This window comes from Oncorhynchus keta, chromosome 23 (genome assembly GCF_023373465.1).
Source record: "Oncorhynchus keta strain PuntledgeMale-10-30-2019 chromosome 23, Oket_V2, whole genome shotgun sequence".
In the NCBI taxonomy this organism is placed as follows: Eukaryota; Metazoa; Chordata; class Actinopteri; order Salmoniformes; family Salmonidae; genus Oncorhynchus; species Oncorhynchus keta.
The window spans coordinates 45,431,832-45,458,289 of NC_068443.1; the positions used below are offsets into that span (position 1 = coordinate 45,431,832).

Below are 26,458 nucleotides of genomic sequence, written 5' to 3' on the forward strand. Positions count from 1 at the left end.
GATAGACATAGTGCATTCAACCCTGTGTAAATCAGTCAATTCTTAACGTAAGGACTTAAAACTCAGGATTCTGTAAGTTTCTATGTCAATCAAGACATGGGTTTACTTATAGCTTCCTGTGCCAACCGGAAGTGCCTTTAATGATGTCACAGTGGCAGTTTCCAAGGGTTAAAAAGGTCAGATCTTTTCAAAACTTCATATGTGTGACTAGGTAACCCTCATGAACTGTAAATCAGTCATTTCTCCCAACAGATGTCAAAGAAAAGCTCTCACACGCACACACAGCAAGGATGGAGTGAAAAAGTGTGGTTCTTAAAGACACAGAGAGCAGGCAATGGCATAAACATAATGTCTAGGCCGTGCCGAGTTCAACGAGATATCCCGCTTGACCGTAGCTCGCTCGGTCTGAGCGCAGCGACCATTAGAAAAGTAGGCCCAAAATGAAGCCTGCCCCACAACGTCATTTGCTTTTGGGTGACAGTGAGAGAACCGTTAGGGTGAGAAGCACAATTCGACCTCAGGTACGTTCCTAAGGTCCTTCCGATCCGTGCAAGCCTAACCTTGACCGTGTGGCATTAACCCTTAATAGTTAAAAGAAGGTGTTTACTTCAAATAGTTTGCATTGACTTCTCTCCCCATAGGAATACATTGCCTGCACCCCTAAATTCAACCTGAAGTCTATATGGGTTATGAATGCCGTATGAACCTGTCTTTGATGACAGTCCATCAGGCCAGTATGAGGTCTACCTGTGTTGATTCTAAGCTTCCTGGACCAACCGGAAGTGGTTAAAATCACCCTAAAAGTGTTTTTCCATTACCTGCCTGCAGTTTGATAGACATAGTGCATTCAACCCTGTGTAAATCAGTCAATTCTTAACGTAAGGACTTAAAACACAGGATTCTGTAAAAGCATAGCCCAGTGAGGATATGTGTTGACTTATAGCTTCCTGTGCCAACCGGAAGTGCCTTAATTGGTGTCTCAGGGGCTGTTTCGAGGGGTTAAAAAAGTCAGATCTGTCCAAAACTTCATATGTGTGATTAGGCAACCCCATGAACTGTAAATCAGTCATTTTTCCCATAAAATTTCAAAGGAAAACTAAATCACACAGACACACAACTTGGAAGGAGGGACGTATTGGGGGTTGTAGAGACAGACAGTGCCTCCAATAGTTAGCTTTGTTCGAGCTAAAAAGAACCGTCAGACCTAGAGTTCCGAAACTTTAGAAACCTGTTCTAGACCTCGGGTCGATAGTGCGTGGTGAGTTAGGTGGCTCTAGAAGGTTCTCGGACCGAGAAATAGCCTCGTACATTTGCAATGATTTCAATTCATTTTGACCATTACGAAAATGGCGACATTTAGAAAAGTCTCAGAGACACAAGACTAGGTGCATTGGAACCGGCTCGGCCCATAGAGACGGACCCCAACGTTTCGGTCCGATAGCTCATTCAAGGACCCCATAGCAAGGCATGGAAAAAAGTGGATTTTCAGCACCAATTAGGGTTTTACTCGGGCACCGAAGGACCTATCGAGCCGAAACTCGGGATTCGGGGTCGCCTCACATAGGCCTTCACATAATGTCTGACCTGGACCCGCAGCTAGAACGTAACTATGTGTTTTACGTTTTTATTATGTTTTAAACTAAAGGCGCTGTGAATTATGGGCCTGCTCTGACATATATGATAGTTGGCTTCTAAATGAGTTGGAAAAAGTGGGTTTGGTGTCAATTGGTATCAGTTTGGTGTCAAAATGACATCTAATTGACTGATGGACACTGACTTGCTAGTTGACTTTTGTACATTAGCAATATGTTTAAACGGAGAGGGACCATCACCAAAAGTGACATTCTGAAATCAACCCTAACGAGCCATGGAGATGAACCAGAATCACTGCCCAGCTATCCCGAGTTCATCGGGCCAGTCAATTTCACATTCCTGCAGGATTTTTATAGCATGACAAATTCGTGATGGTACCTGCCCATTGAACCATATTGCAAATGCACAGTGACTTTGCAAAAGTGAGAAAACATAAACAAATGGACATGATGAAATCAACACAACGAGTGATGGAAATGTACAACTATCACTGCTCAGCCATCCTGTGTTCATCAGACCAGTCAATTTTGCATTTTTGAGCATGTCAAATTTCATATGGTAAATGCACATTGAAACATATTGCAAATGCGCGCGCACTTGCAATATGATTCTATAGTGTAAAAACATCACCTAATGGACATGATGAAATCAACACAACGAGTGATGGAAATGTACAACTATCACTGCTCGGCCATCCTGTGTCCATCAGACCAGTCAATTTTGCATTTTTGAGCATGTCAAATTTCATATGGTAAATGCACATTGAAACATATTGCAAATGCGCGCGCACTTGCAATATGATTCTATAGTGTAAAAACATCACCTAATGGACATGATGAAATCAACACAACGAGTGATGGAAATGTACAACTATCACTGCTCGGCCATCCTGTGTCCATCAGACCAGTCAATTTTGCATTTTTGAGCATGTCAAATTTCATATGGTAAATGCACATTGAAACATATTGCAAATGCGCGCACTTGCAATATGATTCTATAGTGTAAAAACATCACCTAATGGACATGATGAAATCAACACAACGAGTGATGGAAATGTACAACTATCACTGCTCGGCCATCCTGTGTCCATCAGACCAGTCAATTTTGCATTTTTGAGCATGTCAAATTTCATATGGTAAATGCACATTGAAACATATTGCAAATGCGCGCGCACTTGCAATATGATTCTATAGTGTAAAAACATCACCTAATGGACATGATGAAATCAACACAACGAGTGATGGAAATGTACAACTATCACTGCCCGGCCATCCTGTGTTCCCATAGCGAGCATTAATATCAGAATGACCGGTAAATGCATTTACAACCATATTTTTAATTTTTGGGTTACCAGTTGCACAACAATGCACGTGCATTTGCAATATGATTCTATAGTGAAAAAACATCACCTAATGGACATGATGAAATCAACACAACAAGTGATGGAAATGTACAACTATCACTGCTCGGCCATCCTGTGTTCATCAGACCAGTCAATTTCACATTCCTGCAGGATTTTTATAGCATGACAAATTCGTGATGGTACCTGCCCATTGAACCATATTGCAAATGCACAGTGACTTTGCAAAAGTGAGAAAACATAAACAAATGGACATGATGAAATCAACACAACAGGTGATGGAAATGTACAACTATCACTGCTCAGCCATCCTGTGTTCATCAGACCAGTCAATTTTGCATTTTTGAGCATGTCAAATTTCATATGGTAAATGCACATTGAAACATATTGCAAATGCGCGCGCACTTGCAATATGATTCTATAGTGAAAAAACATCACCTAATGGACATGATGAAATCAACACAACGAGTGATGGAAATGTACAACTATCACTGCTCAGCCATCCTGTGTCCATCAGACCAGTCAATTTTGCATTTTTGAGCATGTCAAATTTCATATGGTAAATGCACATTGAAACATATTGCAAATGCGCGCGCACTTGCAATATGATTCTATAGTGAAAAACATCACCTAATGGACATGATGAAATCAACACAACGAGTGATGGAAATGTACAACTATCACTGCTCGGCCATCCTGTGTCCATCAGACCAGTCAATTTTGCATTTTTGAGCATTTCAAATTTCATATGGTAAATGCACATTGAAACATATTGCAAATGCGCGCGCACTTGCAATATGATTCTATAGTGTAAAAACATCACCTAATGGACATGATGAAATCAACACAACGAGTGATGGAAATGTACAACTATCACTGCCCGGCCATCCTGTGTCCATAGCAGAGCATTAATATCATTTTGACATGTCAAATGCATTTAAACCATATTTTTATTTTGGGTTACCAGTTGCACAACAATGCACGTGCATTTGCAATATGATTCTATAGTGAAAAAACATCACCTAATGGACATGATGAAATCAACACAACAAGTGATGGAAATGTACAACTATCACTGCTCGGCCATCCTGTGTTCATCAGACCAGTCAATTTCAATTCCTGCAGGATTTTTATAGCATGACAAATTTTTGATGGTACCTGCCATTGAACCATATTGCAAATGCACAGTGACTTTGCAAAAGTGAGAAAACATAAACAAATGGACATGATGAAATCAACACAACAGGTGATGGAAATGTACAACTATCACTGCTCAGCCATCCTGTGTTCATCAGACCAGTCAATTTTGCATTTTTGAGCATGTCAAATTTCATATGGTAAATGCACATTGAAACATATTGCAAATGCACGTGACTTGCAATATGATTCTATAGTGAAAAACATCACCTAATGGACATGATGAAATCAACACAACGAGTGATGGAAATGTACAACTATCACTGCTCAGCCATCCTGTGTTCATCAGACCAGTCAATTTTGCATTTTTGAGCATGTCAAATTTCATATGGTAAATGCACATTGAAACATATTGCAAATGCGCGCGCACTTGCAATATGATTCTATAGTGAAAAAACATCACCTAATGGACATGATGAAATCAACACAACGAGTGATGAAATGTACAACTATCACTGCTCGGCCATCCTGTGTCCATCAGACCAGTCAATTTTGCATTTTTGAGCATTTCAAATTTCATATGGTAAATGCACATTGAAACATATTGCAAATGCGCGCGCACTTGCAATATGATTCTATAGTGTAAAAACATCACCTAATGGACATGATGAAATCAACACAACGAGTGATGGAAATGTACAACTATCACTGCCCGGCCATCCTGTGTTCCCATAGCGAGCATTAATATCAGAATGACCGGTAAATGCATTTACAACCATATTTTAATTTTTGGGTTACCAGTTGCACAACAATGCACGTGCATTTGCAATATGATTCTATAGTGAAAAAACATCACCTAATGGACATGATGAAATCAACACAACAAGTGATGGAAATGTACAACTATCACTGCTCGGCCATCCTGTGTTCATCAGACCAGTCAATTTCACATTCCTGCAGGATTTTTATAGCATGACAAATTCGTGATGGTACCTGCCCATTGAACCATATTGCAAATGCACAGTGACTTTGCAAAAGTGAGAAAACATAAACAAATGGACATGATGAAATCAACACAACAGGTGATGGAAATGTACAACTATCACTGCTCAGCCATCCTGTGTTCATCAGACCAGTCAATTTTGCATTTTTGAGCATGTCAAATTTCATATGGTAAATGCACATTGAAACATATTGCAAATGCGCGCGCACTTGCAATATGATTCTATAGTGAAAAAAACATCACCTAATGGACATGATGAAATCAACACAACGAGTGATGGAAATGTACAACTATCACTGCTCGGCCATCCTGTGTCCATCAGACCAGTCAATTTTGCATTTTTGAGCATGTCAAATTTCATATGGTAAATGCACATTGAAACATATTGCAAATGCGCGCGCACTTGCAATATGATTCTATAGTGTAAAAACATCACCTAATGGACATGATGAAATCAACACAACGAGTGATGGAAATGTACAACTATCACTGCCCGGCCATCCTGTGTTCCCATAGCGAGCATTAATATCAGAATGACCGGTAAATGCATTTACAACCATATTTTAATTTTGGGTTACCAGTTGCACAACAATGCACGTGCATTTGCAATATGATTCTATAGTGAAAAAACATCACCTAATGGACATGATGAAATCAACACAACAAGTGATGAAATGTACAACTATCACTGCTCGGCCATCCTGTGTTCATCAGACCAGTCAATTTCACATTCCTGCAGGATTTTATAGCATGACAAATTCGTGATGGTACCTGCCCATTGAACCATATTGCAAATGCACAGTGACTTTGCAAAAGTGAAAAACATAAACAAATGGACATGATGAAATCAACACAACAGGTGATGGAAATGTACAACTATCACTGCTCAGCCATCCTGTGTTCATCAGACCAGTCAATTTTGCATTTTTGAGCATGTCAAATTTCATATGGTAAATGCACATTGAAACATATTGCAAATGCGCGTGACTTGCAATATGATTCTATAGTGAAAAAACATCACCTAATGGACATGATGAAATCAACACAACGAGTGATGGAAATGTACAACTATCACTGCTCGGCCATCATGTGTCCATCAGACCAGTCAATTTTGCATTTTTGAGAATGTCAAATTTCATATGGTAAATGCACATTGAAACATATTGCAAATGCGCGCGCACTTGCAATATGATTCTATAGTGTAAAAACATCACCTAATGGACATGATGAAATCAACACAACGAGTGATGGAAATGTACAACTATCACTGCTCGGCCATCCAGAGTTCATCAGGCCAGTCAATTTTGCATTTATGCAGGATTTTTGAGCATGTCAAATTTCTTACGTCATTTGGCCCACAAAAAAAATCCTTATGCACAATTTAAAAAAATATATAAAAAAATATGATAATAAAATTGGACAAAAGTATATTCATACAGTTCTTACACATGTGTAATTGACAAAAAAATTGAAAGAATTTCAAAAACGGTCAGAAAGCACTTTTTAAGGGTGTGTGAAGTTTTTACAAAATCTTGACATTTTTGACTTTTGACTTTTGACTTCCTATGAAATCATATTGGAATTGGACAAAACATATTCCTTATGCGCATGTAAAAAAAAAAAAATTATGATAATAAAATTGGACAAAAGTATATTCATACAGTTCTTACACATGTGTAATTGACAAAAAATCGAAAGAATTTCGAAAAACGGTCCAGAAAGCACTTTTTTTAAGGGTGTGAAGTTTTTACAAAATTTTGAAATTTTGACTTTTGACTTTTGACTTCCTATGAAATCATATTGGAATTGGACAAAACATATTCCTTATGCGCATGTAAAAAAAAAAAAAAAAAAAAAAAATTATGATAATAAAATTGGACAAAAGTATATTCATACAGTTCTTACACATGTGTAATTGACAAAAAATCGAAAGAATTTCGAAAAACGGTCCAGAAAGCACTTTTTTATGGGTGTGTGAAGTTTTTTACAAAATTTTGACATTTTTGACTTTTGACTTTTGACTTCCTATGAAATCATATTGGAATTGGACAAAACATATTCCTTATGCGCATATAAAAAAAATTAAAAAAATTATGATAATAAAATTGGACAAAAGTATATTCATACAGTTCTTACACATGTGTAATTGACAAAAAAATCGAAAGAATTTCGAAAAACGGTCCAGAAAGCACTTTTTTAAGGGGTGATAAGTTTTTGAAAAAAGTTCATTTTTTCAAAATTTTACTTTTGGACATTAATTTGGGTTACATATCCAATATGAAAAACCCCGGTGGAGCGCATTTGCCCCCTGTTGAATTTTAAAGTGTTACAACTGGCAATTACCATATGGCATTTGCAATACACTTTGGATGAATCAACGCCGAATTGGGTGGTATTGGCCAATGTGTATATGGTTTGTCCGATGCCAATGACATGCCATTCATTTTTGTCCAATATGTCAGTGACCCTCTGCCTTCTCTACTTATTGGAAATCATGTGTGGTGTGTGTGGTGTGTGTGTGGTGTGTGTGTGTGTGTGTGTGTGTGTGTGTGTGTGTGTGTGTGTGTGTGTGTGTGTGTGTGTGTGTGTGTGTGTGTGTGTGTGTGTGTGTGTGTGTGTGTGTGTGTGTGTGTGTGTGTGTGTGTGTGTGTGTGTGTGTGGTGTGTGTGTGTGGTGTGTGTGAATACGGGCTCTGCACAGTGTTTGCCAAAGGATATGGGAAGGTGCCACTCCTCATTCCTACAATACAGTGAGTGACGGACGATACAGTACATGAAGTCAGTTTGACTGTCAGACATGGCTGAGGTCAGAGGGCACAAAACCCCTTACCCTGCTTGATGAGGGAGGACCATGGGAAGAGAACGAGAGAGTGGGGGGAGGGACATGAGTGGGGAGAAGAGAGATCGGAAAGAGAATGAGAGTGGGAGAGGAAGATACTGAGAGTGGGAGAGAGTGGGAGGGAGAGGGAGAGGGAGAGGGAGAATGAGAATGGGAGTGAGAGGGAGGGAGGGAGAATGGGAGTGGGAGGGAGGGAGGGAGAATGGGAGTGGGAGGGAGGGAGAATGGTGAGAGGAGGGAGAATGGGAGTGGGAGGGAGGGAGGGAGAATGGGAGTGGGAGGGAGGGAGGGAGAATGGGAGTGGGAGGGGAAGAGGGAGGGAGGGAGAATGGGAGTGGGAGGGAGGGAGGGAGAATGGGAGTGAGAAGGGGGGAGAATGGGAGGGAGGAGGGAGGGAGGAGGGGAGAATGGGGAGGAGGGAGGGAGGGAGGGAGGGAGAATGGGAGTGAGAGGGAGGGAGGGAGAATGGGAGTGGGAGGAGGAGGGAGAATGGGAGTGGGAGGGAGGGAGGGAGGGAGGGAGGGAGAATGGGAGTGGGGAGGGAGGGAGGGAGAATGGGAGTGGGAGGGAGGAGGGAGAATGGGAGTGGGAGGGAGGGACGGAGGGAGAATGGGGTGGGAGGGAGGAGGGAGTGGGAGGGAGGGAGGGAGGGAGAATGGGAGGGAGGGAGGGAGGGAGGGAGGGAGAATGGGAGTGGGGAGGGAGGGAGGGGGAGGGGAGGGAGGGGAGTGGGAGGGAGGAGGGAGGGAGAATGGGAGTGGGAGGGAGGGAGGGAGAATGGGAGTGAGGGAGGGAGGGAGAATGGGGGAGGGAGGGAGGGAGAATGGGAGTGAGAGGGAGGGAGGGAGAATGGGAGTGAGAGGAGGGAGGAGAATGGGAGAGAGGAGGGGGGAGAATGGGAGTGAGAGGGAGGGAGGGAGAATGGGAGTGGGAGGGAGGGAGGGAGAATGGGAGTGAGAGGGAGGGAGGGAGAATGGGAGTGAGAGGGAGGGAGAATGGGAGAGAAATAGAGGAATGGTACACAACAATATTTGGGTATGAAGGGTTGATGAGGGAGGGAGGGGAAAGAGGAAAAGGGAGGGAGGGAGGAAGGAAGAGAGGGAAAGAGTGAAAGAAGGAGGGAGAAACATGTCCCAGATTCCCATGCTATTTAATAGAGAGCATTACCAAAATGAGCTGATAGAATGTTAGAGAAGAGGGGAACGTGACAGCGTGTGTGTGTGTGTGTGTGCAGACAGATATGTGACTGATCGTAAGCAGGAATATACTTGATGTGCTGTAGTATCAAGCAGACTTTCCACGCAGGACTTTTTCTTTGCTGACCGATGAAAACTGCCTCTTCAGACCAGGATCCTGGGGATAGTATTATACCGTAGTATGTACATTGTAATTGAAAACTGTGAATTAGTAGACAGTATTATAGTATGTGTTGTGTTGGAGTAGTATTTTTCTTTAGGATCTTTGTCTTCCTTGCAAATATGGAGATTTAACTAGAACGTATTTCTATTGGATGCTTGACAGAGTACAGAATAGATGATCAACTTTAATGTATTTGATCTATTTGTAAATTGAGACATTCATAACACACACACACACACACACACACACACACACACACACACACACACACACACACACACACACACACACACACACACACACACACACACACACACACACACACACACACACACACACACACACACACACACACCATGTGGTCTGCCTGCTGAGGGGCCTACCTGGGACTCCTCCGGGTGTGTCTGAGAGAGACGGACAGAAGACGGGAGAGACTTAAAAGAGAGAAAAAGAGGAAGGAGAGCGAGTGAGTCAAGGAGATGTACCTGTACAAAGCCACCTGTTCAGACATCCCTAACCCAAAGCAGAAGGGAGCTTCCAAACAAACGGACAAGGGCCCAGGGGGACCGGCGGGACAGGGGGGTCAGGGTGGCCAAGGAAGGAAATGTCAGCAGGGTTCGGCGAGGCCCGGGGCAAGACCCTACACCCCTCTTATGCTGTGGGGTGGACTGAGAGCCAACACCCCTCTGGAGGTCAAACAACTGGAGGAGTTTCTCAGTGTTCACGCTCTGTCCCTACAGGACACTGTGATGAACCAGACCCACATGACCTACAGGTAATACTCCACGTACTGGTGTGTGTGTGTGTCGTTTACGCTGAGCAACGTTGTGCAAATGGCATACAGCTGTCTGTGTGTGTATGTTTGCGGTAAGTCATTATTATTGGAAGTAGGGGAGCTGATGCTGTCCAACCTATTGGTTTAACCAGTGTTTGAAAATGTGATGCTGATGCTGTCCAACCTATTGGTTTAACCAGGGTTTGAAAATGTGATGCTGATGCTGTCCAACCTATTGGTTTAACCAGGGTTTGAAAATGTGATATGGATACAGGAAAGGGGGATATCTAGTCAGTTACACAACTGAATGCATTCAACGGAAATGTCTCTTCTGCATTTAACCCCTCTGAATCAGAGCGGTGCAGGAGGGGCTGCCTTAATCAATGTCCATGTCATCGGTGGCCAGGGAGCAGTTGATGTCGCTGTTGTTGTTGCTGTTGTTGTTGCTGTTGCTGTTGTTGTTGCTGTTGTTGTTGCTGTTGTTGTTGCTGTTGTTTGTTGTTGCTGTTGTTATTTGCTGTTGCGGTATTATGGGATGGATTATAATGCCGTCCATTTTTTTTATCTTTTAAAAAAAATAATTTAATTATCTAATTATTATTAGAGGTGTTCTAATAACAATCCTGTTTTCTGTATTTGTTTAATCTAATGTTGATATGAAGATGTATTTTTCCGTATAAATTGTGTTTTCTAGTGAAGCTTCGAACAATAGTTTGAGTTATGTAATGTTTACTTGGCCTGAAACCCTATTGGCCGTACTCTGCTCTGCCATTGGATGGTTATTGGTATGCCCAGTTGATGCCAGCTGGATGTTCTTAGAGAGGTTTGTCTGCTATGTGGCATTGGGATGTCTGGCTGATTGCTACTGTAGTTTTCTCTAACTTGCAGCTGACAACTAGCTGGTGTGGGTTTTGGTTGATGAGAACTAGCTGGTGTGGGTGTTAGTTAATGAGAACTAGCTGGTGTGGGTGTTAGTTAATGAGAACTAGCTGGTGTGGGTGTTAGTTGATGAGAACTAGCTGGTGTGGGTGTTAGTTGATGAGAACTAGCTGGTGTGGGTGTTAGTTGATGAGAACTAGCTGGTGTGGGTGTTAGTTGAGAAACTAGCTGGTGTGGGTGTTAGTTGATGAGAACTAGCTGGTGTGGGTGTTAGTTGAGAACTAGCTGGTGTGGGTGTTAGTTGATGAGAACTAGCTGGTGTGGGTGTTAGTTGAGCACTAGCTGGTGTGGGTGTTAGTTGATGAGAACTAGTTGGTGTGGGTGTTAGTTGAGAACTAGCTGGTGTGGGTGTTAGTTGATGAGAACTAGCTGGTGTGGGTGTTAGTTGATGAGAACTAGCTGGTGTGGGTGTTAGTGGATGAGAACTAGTTGGTGTGGGTGTTAGTGGATGAGAACTAGCTGGTGTGGGTGTTAGTTAATGAGAACTAGCTGGTGTGGGTGTTAGTTGATGAGAACTAGCTGGTGTGGGTGTTAGTTGATGAGAACTAGCTGGTGTGGGTGTTAGTTGATGAGAACTAGTTGGTGTGGGTGTTAGTGGATGAGAACTAGCTGGTGTGGGTGTTAGTTGATGAGAACTAGCTGGTGTGGGTGTTAGTTGATGAGAACTAGCTGGTGTGGGTGTTAGTTGATGAGAACTAGCTGGTGTGGGTGTTAGTTGATGAGAACTAGCTGGTGTGGGTGTTAGTTGATGAGAACTAGTTGGTGTGGGTGTTAGTGGATGAGAACTAGCTGGTGTGGGTGTTAGTTGATGAGAACTAGCTGGTGTGGGTGTTAGTTGAGAACTAGCTGGTGTGGGTGTTAGTTGATGAGAACTAGCTGGTGTGGGTGTTAGTTAATGAGAACTAGCTGGTGTGGGTGTTAGTTGATGAGAACTAGTTGGTGTGGGTGTTAGTTGATGAGAACTAGCTGGTGTGGGTGTTAGTTGATGAGAACTAGCTGGTGTGGGTGTTAGTTGATGAGAACTAGCTGGTGTGGGTGTTAGTTGATGAGAACTAGCTGGTGTGGGTGTTAGTTGATGAGAACTAGCTGGTGTGGGTGTTAGTTGATGAGAACTAGCTGGTGTGGGTGTTAGTTGATGAGAACTAGCTGGTGTGGGTGTTAGTTAATGAGAACTAGCTGGTGTGGGTGTTAGTTGGATTCCTGGGATATTGTTCACCCCCGCTATAGAAGAGTTGTTCTCGTTGCGTGTGTGTGTGTGTGTGTGTGTGAGAACTGTGTGCTGGGAGGTGTGTGTGTGTTGTTAACTTTCTACTTTGGGAATCTAGGTGTTCTGTTTGTGGTTCATCACCTTGGTGACCGTTCGTTAGAGCAGCTGTGTGTGTGTGTGTGTGTGTGTGTGTGTGTGTGTGTGTGTGTGTGTGTGTGTGTGTGTGTGTGTGTGTGTGTGTGCGTGTGCGTGTGCGTGTGTGTGTGAGAGGGTGTGTGTTGTCCAGTGATATATACATTTACCTTGATTATTGTTCTTACTTTCCCGTCTCTAGAAACATACAACATGGCCGCTCAGGGATGTTAACATGGCAGGTCAGAGATGTTAACATGGCAGGTCAGAGATGTTAACATGGCAGGTCAGAGATGTTAACATGGCCACTCAGGGATGTTAACATGGCCACTCAGGGATGTTAACATGGCCACTCAGGGATGTTAACATGGCCACTCAGGGATGTTAACATGGCAGGTCAGAGATGTTAACATGGCCACTCAGGGATGTTAACATGGCAGGTCAGAGATGTTAACATGGCAGGTCAGAGATGTTAACATGGCACTCAGGGATGTTAACATGGCCAGGTCAGGATGTTAACATGGCATCTCAGGGATGTTAACATGGCCACTCAGGGATGTTAACATGGCAGGTCAGAGATGTTAACATGGCAGGTCAGAGATGTTAACATGGCCACTCAGGGATGTTAACATGGCAGGTCAGGGATGTTAACATGGCAGGTCAGAGATGTTAACATGGCCGGTCAGGGATGTTAACATGGCCACCAGGAATGTTAACATGGCCACTCAGGGATGTTAACATGGCAGGTCAGAGATGTTAACATGGCAGGTCAGAGATGTTAACATGGCAGGTCAGAGATGTTAACATGGCCACTCAGGGATGTTAACATGGCCAGGTCAGAGATGTTAACATGGCCACTCAGGATGTTAACATGGCCAGGATGCTAACATGGCAGGATGTTAACATGGCCAGGACGTGCTAACAGGCCACTCAGGGATGTTAACATGGCCACTCAGGGATGTTAACATGGCCACTCAGGGATGTTAACATGGCAGGTCAGGATGTTAACATGGCCACTCAGGGATGTTAACATGGCCACTCAGGGATGTTAACATGGCCACTCAGGGATGTTAACATGGCCACTCAGGGATGTTAACATGGCAGCTCAGGGATGTTAACATGGCCACTCAGGGATGTTAACATGGCAGCTCAGGGATGTTAACATGGCCACTCAGAGATGTTAACATGGCCACTCAGGGATGTTAACATGGCCACTCAGGGATGTTAACATGGCCAGGGATCAACATGGATGTTAACATGGCAGGTCAGGATGTTAACATGGCCACTCAGGTGGATGTTAACATGGCAGGTCAGGGATGTTAACATGGCAGCTCAGGGATGTTAACATGGCCACTCAGGGATGTTAACATGGCAGCTCAGGGATGTTAACATGGCCACTCAGGGATGTTAACATGGCCACTCAGAGATGTTAACATGGCAGGTCAGAGATGTTAACATGGCAGGTCTGGGATGTTAACATGGCCGCTCAGAGATGTTAACATGGCCACTCAGAGATGTTAACATGGCAGCTCAGGGATGTTAACATGGCCACTCAGGGATGTTAACATGGCCACTCAGAGATGTTAACATGGCAGGTCAGAGATGTTAACATGGCAGGTCAGGGATGTTAACATGGCCGCTCAGGGATGTTAACATGGCAGGTCAGAGATGTTAACATGGCCGCTCAGGGATGTTAACATGGCAGCTCAGGGATGTTAACATGGCCACTCAGAGATGTTAACATGGCAGGTCAGAGATGTTAACATGGCAGGTCAGGGATGTTAACATGGCAGGTCAGAGATGTTAACATGGCAGGTCAGAGATGTTAACATGGCCACTCAGGGATGTTAACATGGCAGGTCAGAGATGTTAACATGGCAGGTCAGAGATGTTAACATGGCAGGTCTGGGATGTTAACATGGCAGGTCAGGGATGTTAACATGGCAGGTCAGAGATGTTAACATGGCAGGTCAGGGATGTTAACATGGCAGGTCAGGTATGTTAACATGGCAGGTCAGGGATGTTAACATGGCAGGTCAGAGATGTTAACATGGCAGGTCAGGGATGTTAACATGGCCACTCAGGGATGTTAACATGGCAGGTCAGGATGTTAACATGGCAGGTCAGAGATGTTAACATGGCAGGTCAGAGATGTTAACATGGCAGGTCAGAGATGTTAACATGGCAGGTCAGAGATGTTAACATGGCAGGTCAGGGATGTTAACATGGCAGGTCAGTGATGTTAACATGGCAGGTCAGGGATGTTAACATGGCCACTCAGGGATGTTAACATGACCACTCAGGGATGTTTTTGTTGTCATTCAACGAGAGACAACTTATTTTCATGCACATTTTTTCACTGAAAAATACTGCACCAAACATGGACTGAGGAGACTGGGGAGGGGAGAACGTTCACTCATGTCCTTTTGTCCAAGACACTGAAGAGGTCGTTTGTTTTCATCACATTGAATGTGCAGCGTTGGACGCACACGTTGATTATCCTTCATCAAAGTGGATGACGATCTGTAAGAAAAAGGGAAAGAAAAATATTGAATAAAAATATTGAATAAAAATATTGAATAAAAATATTGAATGACCAGACCTTTTCATAGATAAAATCAATCAATGTTTATTAACAAGAACAAAACAATACTATCAACATCTATCTCAGTCATGTGTGCATCTCCGCGTGGTCTTTGGCGTTTCATAGCCACAGAAGGACCCTCATGACATCAGACATCCATTTATCAGACATCATTTAATCTTGAGAGGAGATATGATGAACATCCTCTAATTCCCCCCTTTTATTTAAGGTCCTGACACCTCTCGCCTAGTGATATTGGACTGTGAGGAGTTGAGATTACGAGGGCAGAGGTGGTTATGTTCAGCACGTGTCACATGCTCTCTCTCGCTCTGTGTGTGTGTGTGTGTGTGTGTGTGTGTGTGTGTGTGTGTGTGTGTGTGTGTGTGTGTGTGTGTGTGTGTGTGTGTGTGTGTGTGTGTGTGTGTGTGTGCAAAGTGCAGATTCAGTCGTTTAACCTTGTACAGAAGGCTGTGTGAAGGTTAGAGAGGTAGTGACCCTGCTGATGTACTTTATTGTCCATGCCCTCCCTCCCTCCCTCCCTCCCTCCCTCCCTCCCACACACACAGCATGACCCTGCATAGCACAGTAAATCACCCCCGTCGTACCCAGTGACCTCTTTAGCCCTTTGGATTGTGGGAACTGCTCTGCCCCCACAGGCACAACTGACAGACGCGAGAGTGACGAGGGCATTCATGAAACCAGTGCCCTTATTCAGACATTATCAGATCAATTTCACCTTCGTACCCACATCGGTACCTGAATATCAATCTTTTCAGTGCTGGAAAATCAATGCAGGGACTTTAGCTTCAAGAAGCACAACGACAGTGTTCTTTACCTCGTGTCACTGTTACATAGCCACATTTGTCCTGCTGAGATGTATCAAGCTTGCGCCTGTGGCAACAAAGTCCATTATTTTAGAAGGTCTGTATTATTTTAGACAGCCATGGCTGTCTAATGGAGTTGTTTGTTTTGGATGGCTGTCTAATGGAGTTGTTTGTTTTGGATGGCTGTCTAATGGAGTTGTTTGTTTTGGATGGCTGTCTAATGGAGTTGTTTGTTGTGGATGGCTGTCTAATGGAGTTGTTTGTTGTGGATGGCTGTCTAATGGAGTTGTTTGTTGTGGATGGCTGTCTAATGGAGTTGTTTGTTTTGGATGGCTGTCTAATGGAGTTGTTTGTTGTGGATGGCTGTCTAATGGAGTTGTTTGTTTGGATTGTTTGTTGTTTGTTTTGGATGGCTGTCTAATGGAGTTGTTTGTTGTTTAATGGATTGTTTGTTGAGATGCTGTCTAATGGAGTTGTTTGTTGTGGATGGCTGTCTAATGGAGTTGTTTGTTTTGGATGGCTGTCTAATGGAGTTGTTTGTTTTGGATGGCTGTCTAATGGAGTTGTTTGTTGTGGATGGCTGTCTAATGGAGTTGTTTGTTTGGATGGCTGTCTAATGGAGTTGTTTGTTGTGGATGGCTGTCTAATGGAGTTGTTTGTTTTGGATGGCTGTCTAATGGAGTTGTTTGTTTTGGATGGCTGTCTAATGGAGTTGTTTGTTTTGGATGGCTGTCGATATGGAGTGACCGTGGAGATCTGTGGTGGGATTTAACTGTGTTTATCAGCAGTGAGGAGAGGGTAAGACGGAAAGAGAGGGGGTGGAGAGAGAGGGAGGTGGAGAGAGGGGGGGGTGGAGAAGAGAGGGGGTGGAGAGGAGGGTGGAGAGAGAGAGAGAGAGGGTGGAGAGAGAGAGGGGGTGGAGAGAGAGGGATGAGAGAGAGCGGAGTGGAAGAGAGATGAGAGGAGTGGAGGCTGTCTGAGAGAGAGAGAGAGAGGAGGAGTCTAGAGGAGGTGGAGAGGGAGAGAGAGAGGGGGGGAGTGGGGGGTGGAGAAAGAGAGAGGGGGGTGGAGAGAGAGAGAGAGAGGGGTGGAGAGAGAAAGGTAGTGAGAGAGAGAGAGGGGTGGAGAGAGAGAGGGGGTGAGAGAGAGGGGGGTGGGAGAGTGGGGGTGGAGAGAGAGAGGGGTGGAGAGAGAGATAGGTGGAGAGAAGGTGGAGAGAGAGAGGGGTGGAGAGAGAGAGAGAGAGAGGGGGTGGAGAGGAGAGAGAGAGAGGGAGGTGGGTGGGTGGTGGAGAGAGGGTGGTAGAGGAGAGGGGGTATGGAGAGAGAGAGAGGTGGAGAGAGAGAGAGAGAGAGAGAGAGAGAGAGAGAGAGAGAGAGGGGGTGGAGAGAGAGAGGGGTGGAGAGAGAGGGGGGTGGAGAGAGAGAGGGGTGGAGAGAGAAAGGGTGGCGAGAGGGAGAGGGAGAGAGAGAGAGAGGGAGGGAGGTGGGTGGTGAGAGGGCGAGAGGGGGTGGGTAGAGAGAGAGGAGAGAGAGGGGGTGGAGATAGAGAGAGAGGCGAGGGGTGGAGAGAGAGAGAGAGGGGTGAGAGAGAGGGAGAGAGGGGGTGGAGAGAGAGAGAGAGGTGGGTGGAGAGAGAAAGGTGGAGAGAGAGAGAGAGGGGGAGTGGAGAGAGAGAGGGGTGGAGAGAGAGGGGGGGTGGAGGGAGAGAGAGAGAGAGAGAAGGGGTGGTGGAGAGAGGGGGTGGAGAGAAAGGAAGAGGGGGGGTGGAGAGAGAGAGAGAGAGAGGGGGGGGTGGAGAGAGAAAGGGTGGAGAGAGAGAGTGGGGGTGAGAGAGAGAGAGGGGGGGTGGAGAGAGGGGGGTGGGAGGGTGGTGAGAGAGAGGGGTGGTGAGAGAGAGAGGTGGTGGAGAGAGAGAGAGAGGAAGGGGGTGGAGAGAGAGAGGGGTGGAGAGAGAGAGGGGGGTGGAGAGATGGGAGAGAGAGAGATGGGGGGTGGAGAGAGAGGGGGGTGGAGAGAGAGGGGTGGAGAGAAAGAGAGAGAGGGGGTGGAGAGAGAGAGAGGGGGTGGAGAGAGAGGGGTGGAGAGAGCGAGGTGGTGGAGAGAGACGTAGCCTTCACTGCTATTCGCCCAGGAGCCAGTGGAGACGACAGAGTTGTTTGAGCATCACTGGGGTGCTATTCACTCAACTGGTGGATTTACTGGATTAGTTCAGTGTTAGCTAGCTACATAGCTGTCTTTGTTTCCAAGATAATTGTGTAGGGAGTGAGAGAGCCTTGGGTGATTATCTTAATTCAGAGGGGGTGGCCAGCTATTTGTCGTCCTTAACGTAGGAGACTCTGGTGGCCAACAGCTAACTGCTAACAGCAGAGAGAGACTGTTTTGAGCAAGAACCCGGAGGTGGTTTCACATTTTCGTTTGGTTTCATTGGAGCGTTTGATTTGTTTGATTGGCTAGCTGCATAGCCGTCTTTGTTTCAAAGATAATTGTGTAGTCTAGACCGATTCCCTAGCCAGCTATTGCCTTGGTTGGTTAAAGAGAGGGAGCTTTGATTGTCCGGTCCCTGAGGTTAGAGCCAGCTAGGTGTAACTCAACGTAACGAAACAACACTGCTAGCTAGCCAACAGCTAACTGCTAATAGCAGCACTGTAGAAAGAGATTACACTCAACGGAACGACTTGATTAGTGTAGTGTCAACAACGCAGCTACTGCCAGCTAGCCTACTTCAGCAGTACTGTATCATTTTTAATCATTTTAGTCAATAAGATTCTTGCTAGATAAGCTTGAACTTTCTGAACATTCGAGGTTAGGTAGTCCGCTTGTCATTCCAATTTCCTTGCATTAGCGTAGCCTTTTCTGGAGCCTGTCAGCTATGTGTCTGTCTATCCCTGTTCTCTCCTCTCTGCACAGACCATACAAACGCTCCACACCGCGTGGGGTGGACCAACGAACCTGGTGGTCCCAGCGCGTACGACCCATTTTAGTTCCAGGTCTCTGGTAGCCTCTGGAACTGCCAACGTGTAACAAGGCAGGTTCATCTCAGCCTATGCCTCCCTCCAGTCCCTTGACTTCTGGCACTGACGAGATCTGGAGGTGGAGAAGGAGAGAGAGATCATGGATCACGATAGAGAGACAGATAACACTGGTACTGCTCTCTCCTCGTCCGCCCACGTGTTCTCGCACACCCCGAGAGCTTCTGGGTCAGCGGGGTGGTGGCACCGGGATCCTCATCTCTCCCAAGTGGTCTTTCTCTCAGCCTCCCCTTACCCATCTGTCTATTGCCTCCTTTGAATTCCATGCTGTCACAGTTACCAGCCCTTTCCAGAGCTTAACATCCTTATCATTTATCGCCCTCCAGGTTCCCTGGAGAGTTCATCAATGGAGCTTGATGCCTTGGATAAGCTCCTTTCCCTGGAGGACGGCTCACCTCTGGGATTTAGTTCTGGGCGACTTTAACCTCCCACGTCTACCTTTGACTCATTCCTCTCTGCCTCCTTCTTTCCACTCCTCTCCTCTTTGACCTCACCCTCTCACCCTCCCCCTACTCACAAGGGGCAATAGCTTGACCTCATCTTTACTAGATGCTGTTCTTCCACTAACCTCATTGCAACTCCCTCCAAGTCTTATCCTTTTCCCTCTCACAGTTCTCAGCAACCTCCCCAGGAGACTCATCCGAGGGGGTGGAGAGACTACCTCATCTTTACTAGAGGGGGATGGAAAGTCTCCGACCACTACCTATCCTTTTCCCTCTCGCTCTCATCCAACACCTCCCCACACTGCCCCTAGGATGGTATCGCGCCGTCCCACCTTCGCTCTCTCTCCCCCGCTACTCTCTCCTCTTCCATCCTATCTTCTCTTCCCTCTGCTCAAACTTTCTCCAACCTATCTCCCTGATTCTGCCTCCTCAACCCTCCTCTCCTCCCTTACTGCATCCTTTGACTCCCTATGTCCCCTATCCTCCAGGCCGGCTCGGTCCTCCCCCTCCCGCCTCCGTGGCTCGACGACTCATTGCGAGCTCACAGAACAGGGCTCCGGGCAGCCGAGCGGAAATGGAGGAAAACTGGCCCTGCGGACCTGGCATCCTTTCACTCCTCCTCTCTACATTTTCCTCCTCTGTCTCTGCTGCTAAAGCCACTTTCTACCATTCTAAATTCCAAGGGTGCCTCTAACCCTAGGAAGCTCTTTGCCACCTTCTCCTCCCTCCTGAATCCTCCCCTCCTCCTCTCTCTGCAGATGACTTCTCGTCAACCATTTGAAAGAAAGAAGGTTCCTTTCACTCCTCCTTCTCTACATTTTCCTCCTCTGAGACCTTCTACCATCCCAAGCATGGAGAGAGAGGGGGTGGGAGAGAGCAGAGACTTCGTGGAACCATTTTGAAAAGAAGGTCGATGACAGATCCTCGTGGCTAAGTCAAACGACACCGCTGGTTCTGCTCACACTGCCCTACCCTGGAGAGAGACTCTTTCTCCCCTCTCCAGATGAAACCTCGCGTCTTGTGAGGCCGGTGGCCCAACAACCTGCCCGGGTGGACCCTATCCCCTCCTCTCTTCTCCAGACCATTTCCGGAGACCTTCTCCCTTACCTCACCTGGCTCATCAACTCATCCCTGACCGCTGGCTACGAGAGGGGGTCTTCAAGAGAGCGAGAGTTGCACCCCTTCTGAAAAAACCTACACTCGATCCCTCCGATGTCAGAGAACTACAGACCAGTATCCCTTCTCTTTTCTCTCCAAAACTCTTGAGCGTGAGTCCTTGTGCCAGCTCTACCGCTATCTCTCAGAATGACCTTCTTGATCCAAATCAGGTGGTTTCAAGACTAGTCATTCAACTGAGACTGAGAGGCGCTCCGCACTCTTCTCTGGAGAGAGAGGCGCTGGAGAGAGAGAGAGGGGTGGAGACTCTCTCTCCTCACGGAGGCGCTGCTCTCAGAGAGAGGGGTGAGAGATCGAGAGTGAACCATCAGAGATCCTCCTCTCCACCCTCTCCGGGTGGGCATCTCCTCGAGACGCTGATTGCGTCCTACCTGACAGGTCGCTCCTACCAGGTGGCGTGGCGAGAATCTGTCTCCTCACCACGCGCTCTCACCACTGGTGTCCCCCAGGGCTCTGAGAGAGGCCTCTCTTATTCTCGCTATACACCAAGTCACTTGGCTCTGTCATAACCTCACATGTCTCTCCTATCATTGCTATGCAGACGACACACAATTAATCTTCTCCTTTCCCCTTCTGATGACCAGGTGGCGAATCGCATCTCTGCATGTCTGGCAGACATAGAGTGTGGATGACGGATCACCACCTCAAGCTGAACCTCAGCAAGACAGAGCTCCTCTTCCTCCCGGGAAGGACTGCCCGAGAGATGATCTCACGGCTGACATGTGTCCTCCTCCCAGAGCGAGAACCTCCGTGATCCTGACCTCCTGAACCTCAGCAAGAGAGAGGGGGAGAGAGGCGAGAGAGGGGGACAACACCCTGAGAGTTCTCAGAGAACATCAAGGCGGTGTCCCGTTCCTGTAGGTTCATGCTCTACAACATCCGCAGAGTACGACCCTGCCTCACACAGAAGCGGCGCAGGTCCTAATCCAGGCACTTGTCATCTCCCGTCTTGATTACTGCAACTCGCTGTTGGCTGGGCTCCCTGCCTGTGCCATTAAACCCCTACAACTCATCCAGAAGCCGCAGCCCGTCTGGTGTTCAACCTTGGAGAAGTTCTCTCACGTGGAGAGAGAGAGCTCTCTCCACTGGCTTCCAGTTGAAGTCGCATCCGCTACAAGACCATGGTGCTGGCCACGGAGCTGGAGAGGGGAACGGCACCTCAGTACCTCCAGGCTCTGATCAGGCCCTACACCCAAACAAGGGCACTGCGTTCATCCACCTCTGGCCTGCTCGCCTCCCTACCACTGAGGAAGTACAGTTCCCGCTCAGCCCAGTCAAAACTGAGAGGGGGGTGGAGAGCTCGCCCCCAAGGTGGAACAAACTCCCTGGAGAGACGCCAGGACAGCGGAGTCAATCACCACCTTCCGGAGACACCTGAAACCCCACTCTTCAAGGAATACCTAGGATAGGGTAAGTAAGGGTAAGTAATCCTTCTCACCCCCCCAACAAGATTTAGATGCAAGTGGCTGTTCCACTGGTTGTCATAAGGGGTATGCACCAATTTGTAAGTCGCTCTGGATAAGAGCGTCTGCTAAATGACTTAAATGTAAATGTAAATGGGGGTGAGAGAGCGAGGTGGTGGAGAGAGAGAGGGGAGAGAGAGAGAGGGAGGTGGAGAGAGGGGGGAGAGAGGGGTGGAGAGAGAGAGAGAGGGGGGTGGAGAGAGAGAGAGAGAGAGAGAGAGAGAGAGGGGGTGGAGAGAGAGAGAGAGGGGGTGGAGAGAGAGGGGTGAGAGAGAGAGAGAGAGAGAGAGGGGGGGGTGGAGAGAGAGGGGGTGGAGAGAGAGGGAGGGAGTGGAGAGAGAGAGGGGGGTGGAGAGAGAGAGAGGGGGTGGAGTGAGAGAGGGGGTGGAGAGAGAGGGGGTGGAGAGAGAGAGAGGGGGGTGGAGAGAGAGAGTGGAGAGGGGGTGGAGAGAGAGGGGGGGTGGAGAGAGAGGGGGTGGAGAGAGAGGGGGGGTGGAGAGAGAGGGGGGGAGAGAGAGAGGGGGTGGAGAGAGGGGGGGTGGAGAGAATACATTTCCAGCTTTATTACATGTTATAACCTGTCAGAAGGTCATGTGACTGATTCAATCTGTGTGCGTACACTTCTGTCTGCCTGTCAGGTTTCACTGTATCCACAGATCAACGTAAACACGCCAAGGAGACGTTATCTTATTAATCTCGGAAGACAAGAGAATATTTAACATTTGAGCAGCTCGTGTCCCCAGTAGTGCCTAATTGGCCAGACCATCAGAGAGAGTTGTCGTGACGTGTGGTGGTCAGGGTGGTCAGGGAAGAAAAGGGAGACATGGAGAGGTCAGGGGAGGTCAGGGGAGGTCAGGGAGACATGGGGAGGTCAGGGTGGTCAGGGTGGTCAGGGGAGGTCAGGGAGACATGGAGAGGTCAGGGAGACATGGAGAGGTCAGGGTGGTCAGGGTGGTCAGGGGAGGTCAGGGAGACATGGAGAGGTCAGGGTGGTCAGGGTGGTCAGGGGAGGTCAGGGAGACATGGAGAGGTCAGGGTGGTCAGGGTGGTCAGGGGAGGTCAGGGAGACATTGGGAGGTCAGGGTGGTCAGGGGAGGTCAGGGTGGTCAGGGAGGTCAGGGAGGCCAGGAGAGGCCAGGGTGGTCAGGGAGGCATGGGGTGGTCAGGGTGGCCAGGGTGGTCAGGGAGGCATGGGGTGGTCAGGGTGGTCAGGGTGGTCAGGGAGGCATGGGGAGGTCAGGGTGGTCAGGGAGGTCAGGGAGGTCAGGGAGGCATGGGGAGGTCAGGGTGGTCAGGGTGGTCAGGGAGGTCAGGGAGGCCAGGGGAGGCGGTCAGGGAGGCATGGGGAGTTCAGGGTGGTCAGGGAGGTCAGGGAGGCATGGGGAGGTCAGGGTGGTCAGGGTGGTCAGGGAGGTCAGGGAGGCATGGGGAGGTCAGGGTGGTCAGGGTGGTCAGGGAGGTCAGGGAGGCATGGAGAGGTCAGGGAGGCATGGAGGTCAGGGAGGCGTGGGGAGGTCAGGGTGGTCAGGGAGGCCAGGGGAGGACACGGTGGTCAGGGCGGTCAGAGAGGTCAGGGAGGCGTGGGGAGGTCAGGGTGGTCAGGGAGGCCAGGGAGGCGTGGGGAGGTCAGGGCGGTCAGAGAGGCCAGGGTGGTATGCTGCTGGAAAACAGTGCATGCCAGAGTAAAAACCAAGCCATGAGGTCAAAGGAATTGTAGATCTGGAGAAGGGTACCAAAACATTTCTGCAGCATTGAAGGTCCCCAAGAACACAGTGGCCTCCATCATTCTGCAGCATTGAAGGTCCCCAAGAACACAGTGGCCTCCATTATTCTTAAATGGAAGAAGTTTGGAACCACAAAGACTCTTCACAGAGCTGCCAAGCCAAACTGAGCAATCGGGGGAGAAGGGCCTTGGTCAAGGAGGTGACCAATAAGCTGATGGTCATTCTGAGCTCTAGAGTTTCTCTGTGGAGATGGGAGAACCTTCCAGAAAGACAACCATCTCTGCACCACTCCACCAATTAGGCCTTTATGATAGAGTGGCCAGACGGAAGCCACTCCTCATTAAAATGCACTTGACGGCCCGCTTGGAGTTTGCCAAAAGACACCTAAAGTTTCTCAGACCATGAGAGACAAGATTGAACTATTTGGCCTGAATGCCAAGCATCACGTCTGGAGTAAACCTGGCACTATCCCTACGGTGAAGCATGGTGGTGGCAACATCATGCTGTGGGGATGTTTTCAGCGGCAGAGACTGAGAGACTTGTCAGGATCGAGGCAACGACGATGGGAACAAAGTACAGAGATGACAACCTGCTCAGGACCTCAGACTGGTGCGAATGCTCACCTCCCAACAGCACAACAACCCTAAGCATACAGCCAAGACAACGCAGGAGTGGCTTCGGGACAAGTCTCTGAATGCCCTTGAGTTGCCCAGCCAGAGCCCTGACTTGAACACAATCGAACATTTCTGGAGGGACCTGAAAATAGCTGTGCAGCGACTCTCCCCACTCAACCTGACAGAGCATTAGAGGAACTGCAGAGAAAAATGGGAGAAACTCCCAAACTTGTAGCATCATACCTGGCAAAGGTTCTTCAAAAAAGTACTGAGTAAAGGGTCTGAGTTCTTATGTAAATGTGATATTTCATTAAAAGTGTTTAAAAAATATATGTTAAGAAATATTTCCATAACCCGTTTTTAATTTTGTCTTTATGGGATATTGTGTGTAGATTGATTAGGGAAAAAAAATCTATTGATTACATTTTAGATTAAGGATGTAACATAAGAAAATGTGGAAAAAGTCAATAGGTCTGAACACTTTCTGAAGGCACTGGAAATAACACAATTACAGTTAACAACAATGTACTTTAAATCAATTGTAAACTAAAGCTTATAATTTATTATACTTAGAGACACAATTCCCCCCAAAACAACAGCAGAGTCATGTTAGATGTGTAAAACTAATAATGATGTCATAATCCATGCTGTAAATGTCCAGGATTTGTGGGCGGAGCTAGAACGTTTTTGACACATTTGGATCAAGTGAACTGTCTCTTGAACAGCTTGAGAAGAGAATTGAGAACCACTGATTGATTTAGTCAACCTGTTTTTTAATTTGCATAAAACACCTTCACTGGTCATAATCATGATATGATGTCATAACACAACACATTAGATCAGCTGACATGACACTCTGACTCGCGGTTGTAGAAAAAAAGAGCTGTGTGCAAACCACGCCCCAAAATATTAAAATAAACCATTTCACCTACATTTTAATTATCAATAAAAGAACAAAGAACCATTTTGTGAACTGTAAAGAACCATTTAGTGAACTGTAAAGAACCATTTTGTGAACTGTAAATAACCATTTTGTGAACCGTAAAGAACCATTTTGTGAACCGTAAAGAACCATTTTGTGAACCGTAAAGAACCATTTTGTGAACTGTAAAGAACCATTTTGTAAACTGTAAAGAACCATTTTGTGAACCGTAAAGAACCATTTTGTGAACCGTAAAGAACCATTTTGTGAACTGTAAAGAACCATTGAAGAGCTCAAACGGTTTATTCGGGTCCACATAGAATTGTCACATTTCCCAAAAGAACACTTGAAGAACCCTCGTGCTTTGTGTGTATCCTCTCCCTACCTATTTGATTGACGGACAGATAACGGTTCTGCCCTCAGCCCTTACCCAAGGCAGACGAGAGGGGGGAGGCGTACTCTTTCATCGTGCCAGTCACCGCCACTGAGTGTGTGTACATGTCATCGGGATCTCCCCCAGCATTCCTACCGCATCTATTCGCTCCTTCCCTTCCCTTATCTCCTTCCCTTCTCTCATTCCCTTATCTCCTTCCCTTCCCTTCTCTCCGTTCCCTTCTCTCCTTCCCTTCCCTTCTCTTCTTCCCTTCCCTTCTCTCCGTTCCCTTCTCTCCGTTCCCTTCTCTCCGTTCCCTTCTCTCCTTCCCTTGTCTCCTTCCCTTGTCTCAATCTGTCAAAGTGATTTCATCATTGGATTTCGACACAGACATAATGTCACGTCCACCCCTATTACTTGCTGCATTGGATCATTCCGTGACCATGGGCACACAGTATATTCCTATAACCAGGGAGATGGGGCTGACTGTGGGGGCTACAGGATGGTACAGTCTTTACCACGCAACCAGCCCCTGGCATACAGCTGTCCTCTCCTATTATAGCAGCCAGGGGAGAGATGACTGTACAGGGCACAATTCATGACATGTGACTGCACGATGGGAACAAACCCTGCCATTTTCAAGTTTAGCCCAGTAGAGTGCAGCTGTCCAATCAGATCATGTCGACCAGCAGTGTTGCTGCTGTACATGACTTCATGTACCAATCTACACATCGAGAAGACACGGACACACTGCAAGAGACTAAAACACACACACACACAGACACACACACACAAATACATATACACACTCACACAGACACACACACACACAAATACACATACACACGCACGCACGCACACACACACACACACACACACACACACACAGACACACACAGACACAGACACACAAATACACATACACACTCACACAGACACACACACACACAAATACACATAC

The 26,458-nt window shown here is 46.8% G+C and overlaps 1 protein-coding gene across 1 annotated transcript in view; it reads left to right on the forward strand.

The window, feature by feature from the left end:
• Window positions 1–9,111: 9,111 nt before the first annotated feature.
• LOC118380520 (voltage-gated potassium channel subunit beta-1-like) overlaps window positions 9,112–26,458 on the forward strand; it is a 173,999-nt gene continuing 156,652 nt past the window's right edge. Inside the window, exon 1 of the mRNA XM_052477324.1 lies at window positions 9,112–10,065. Within this exon, the coding sequence (XP_052333284.1) occupies window positions 9,770–10,065 (296 nt within the window). The 5' untranslated portion in view covers window positions 9,112–9,769. The remainder of the gene's footprint in view (window positions 10,066–26,458) is intronic.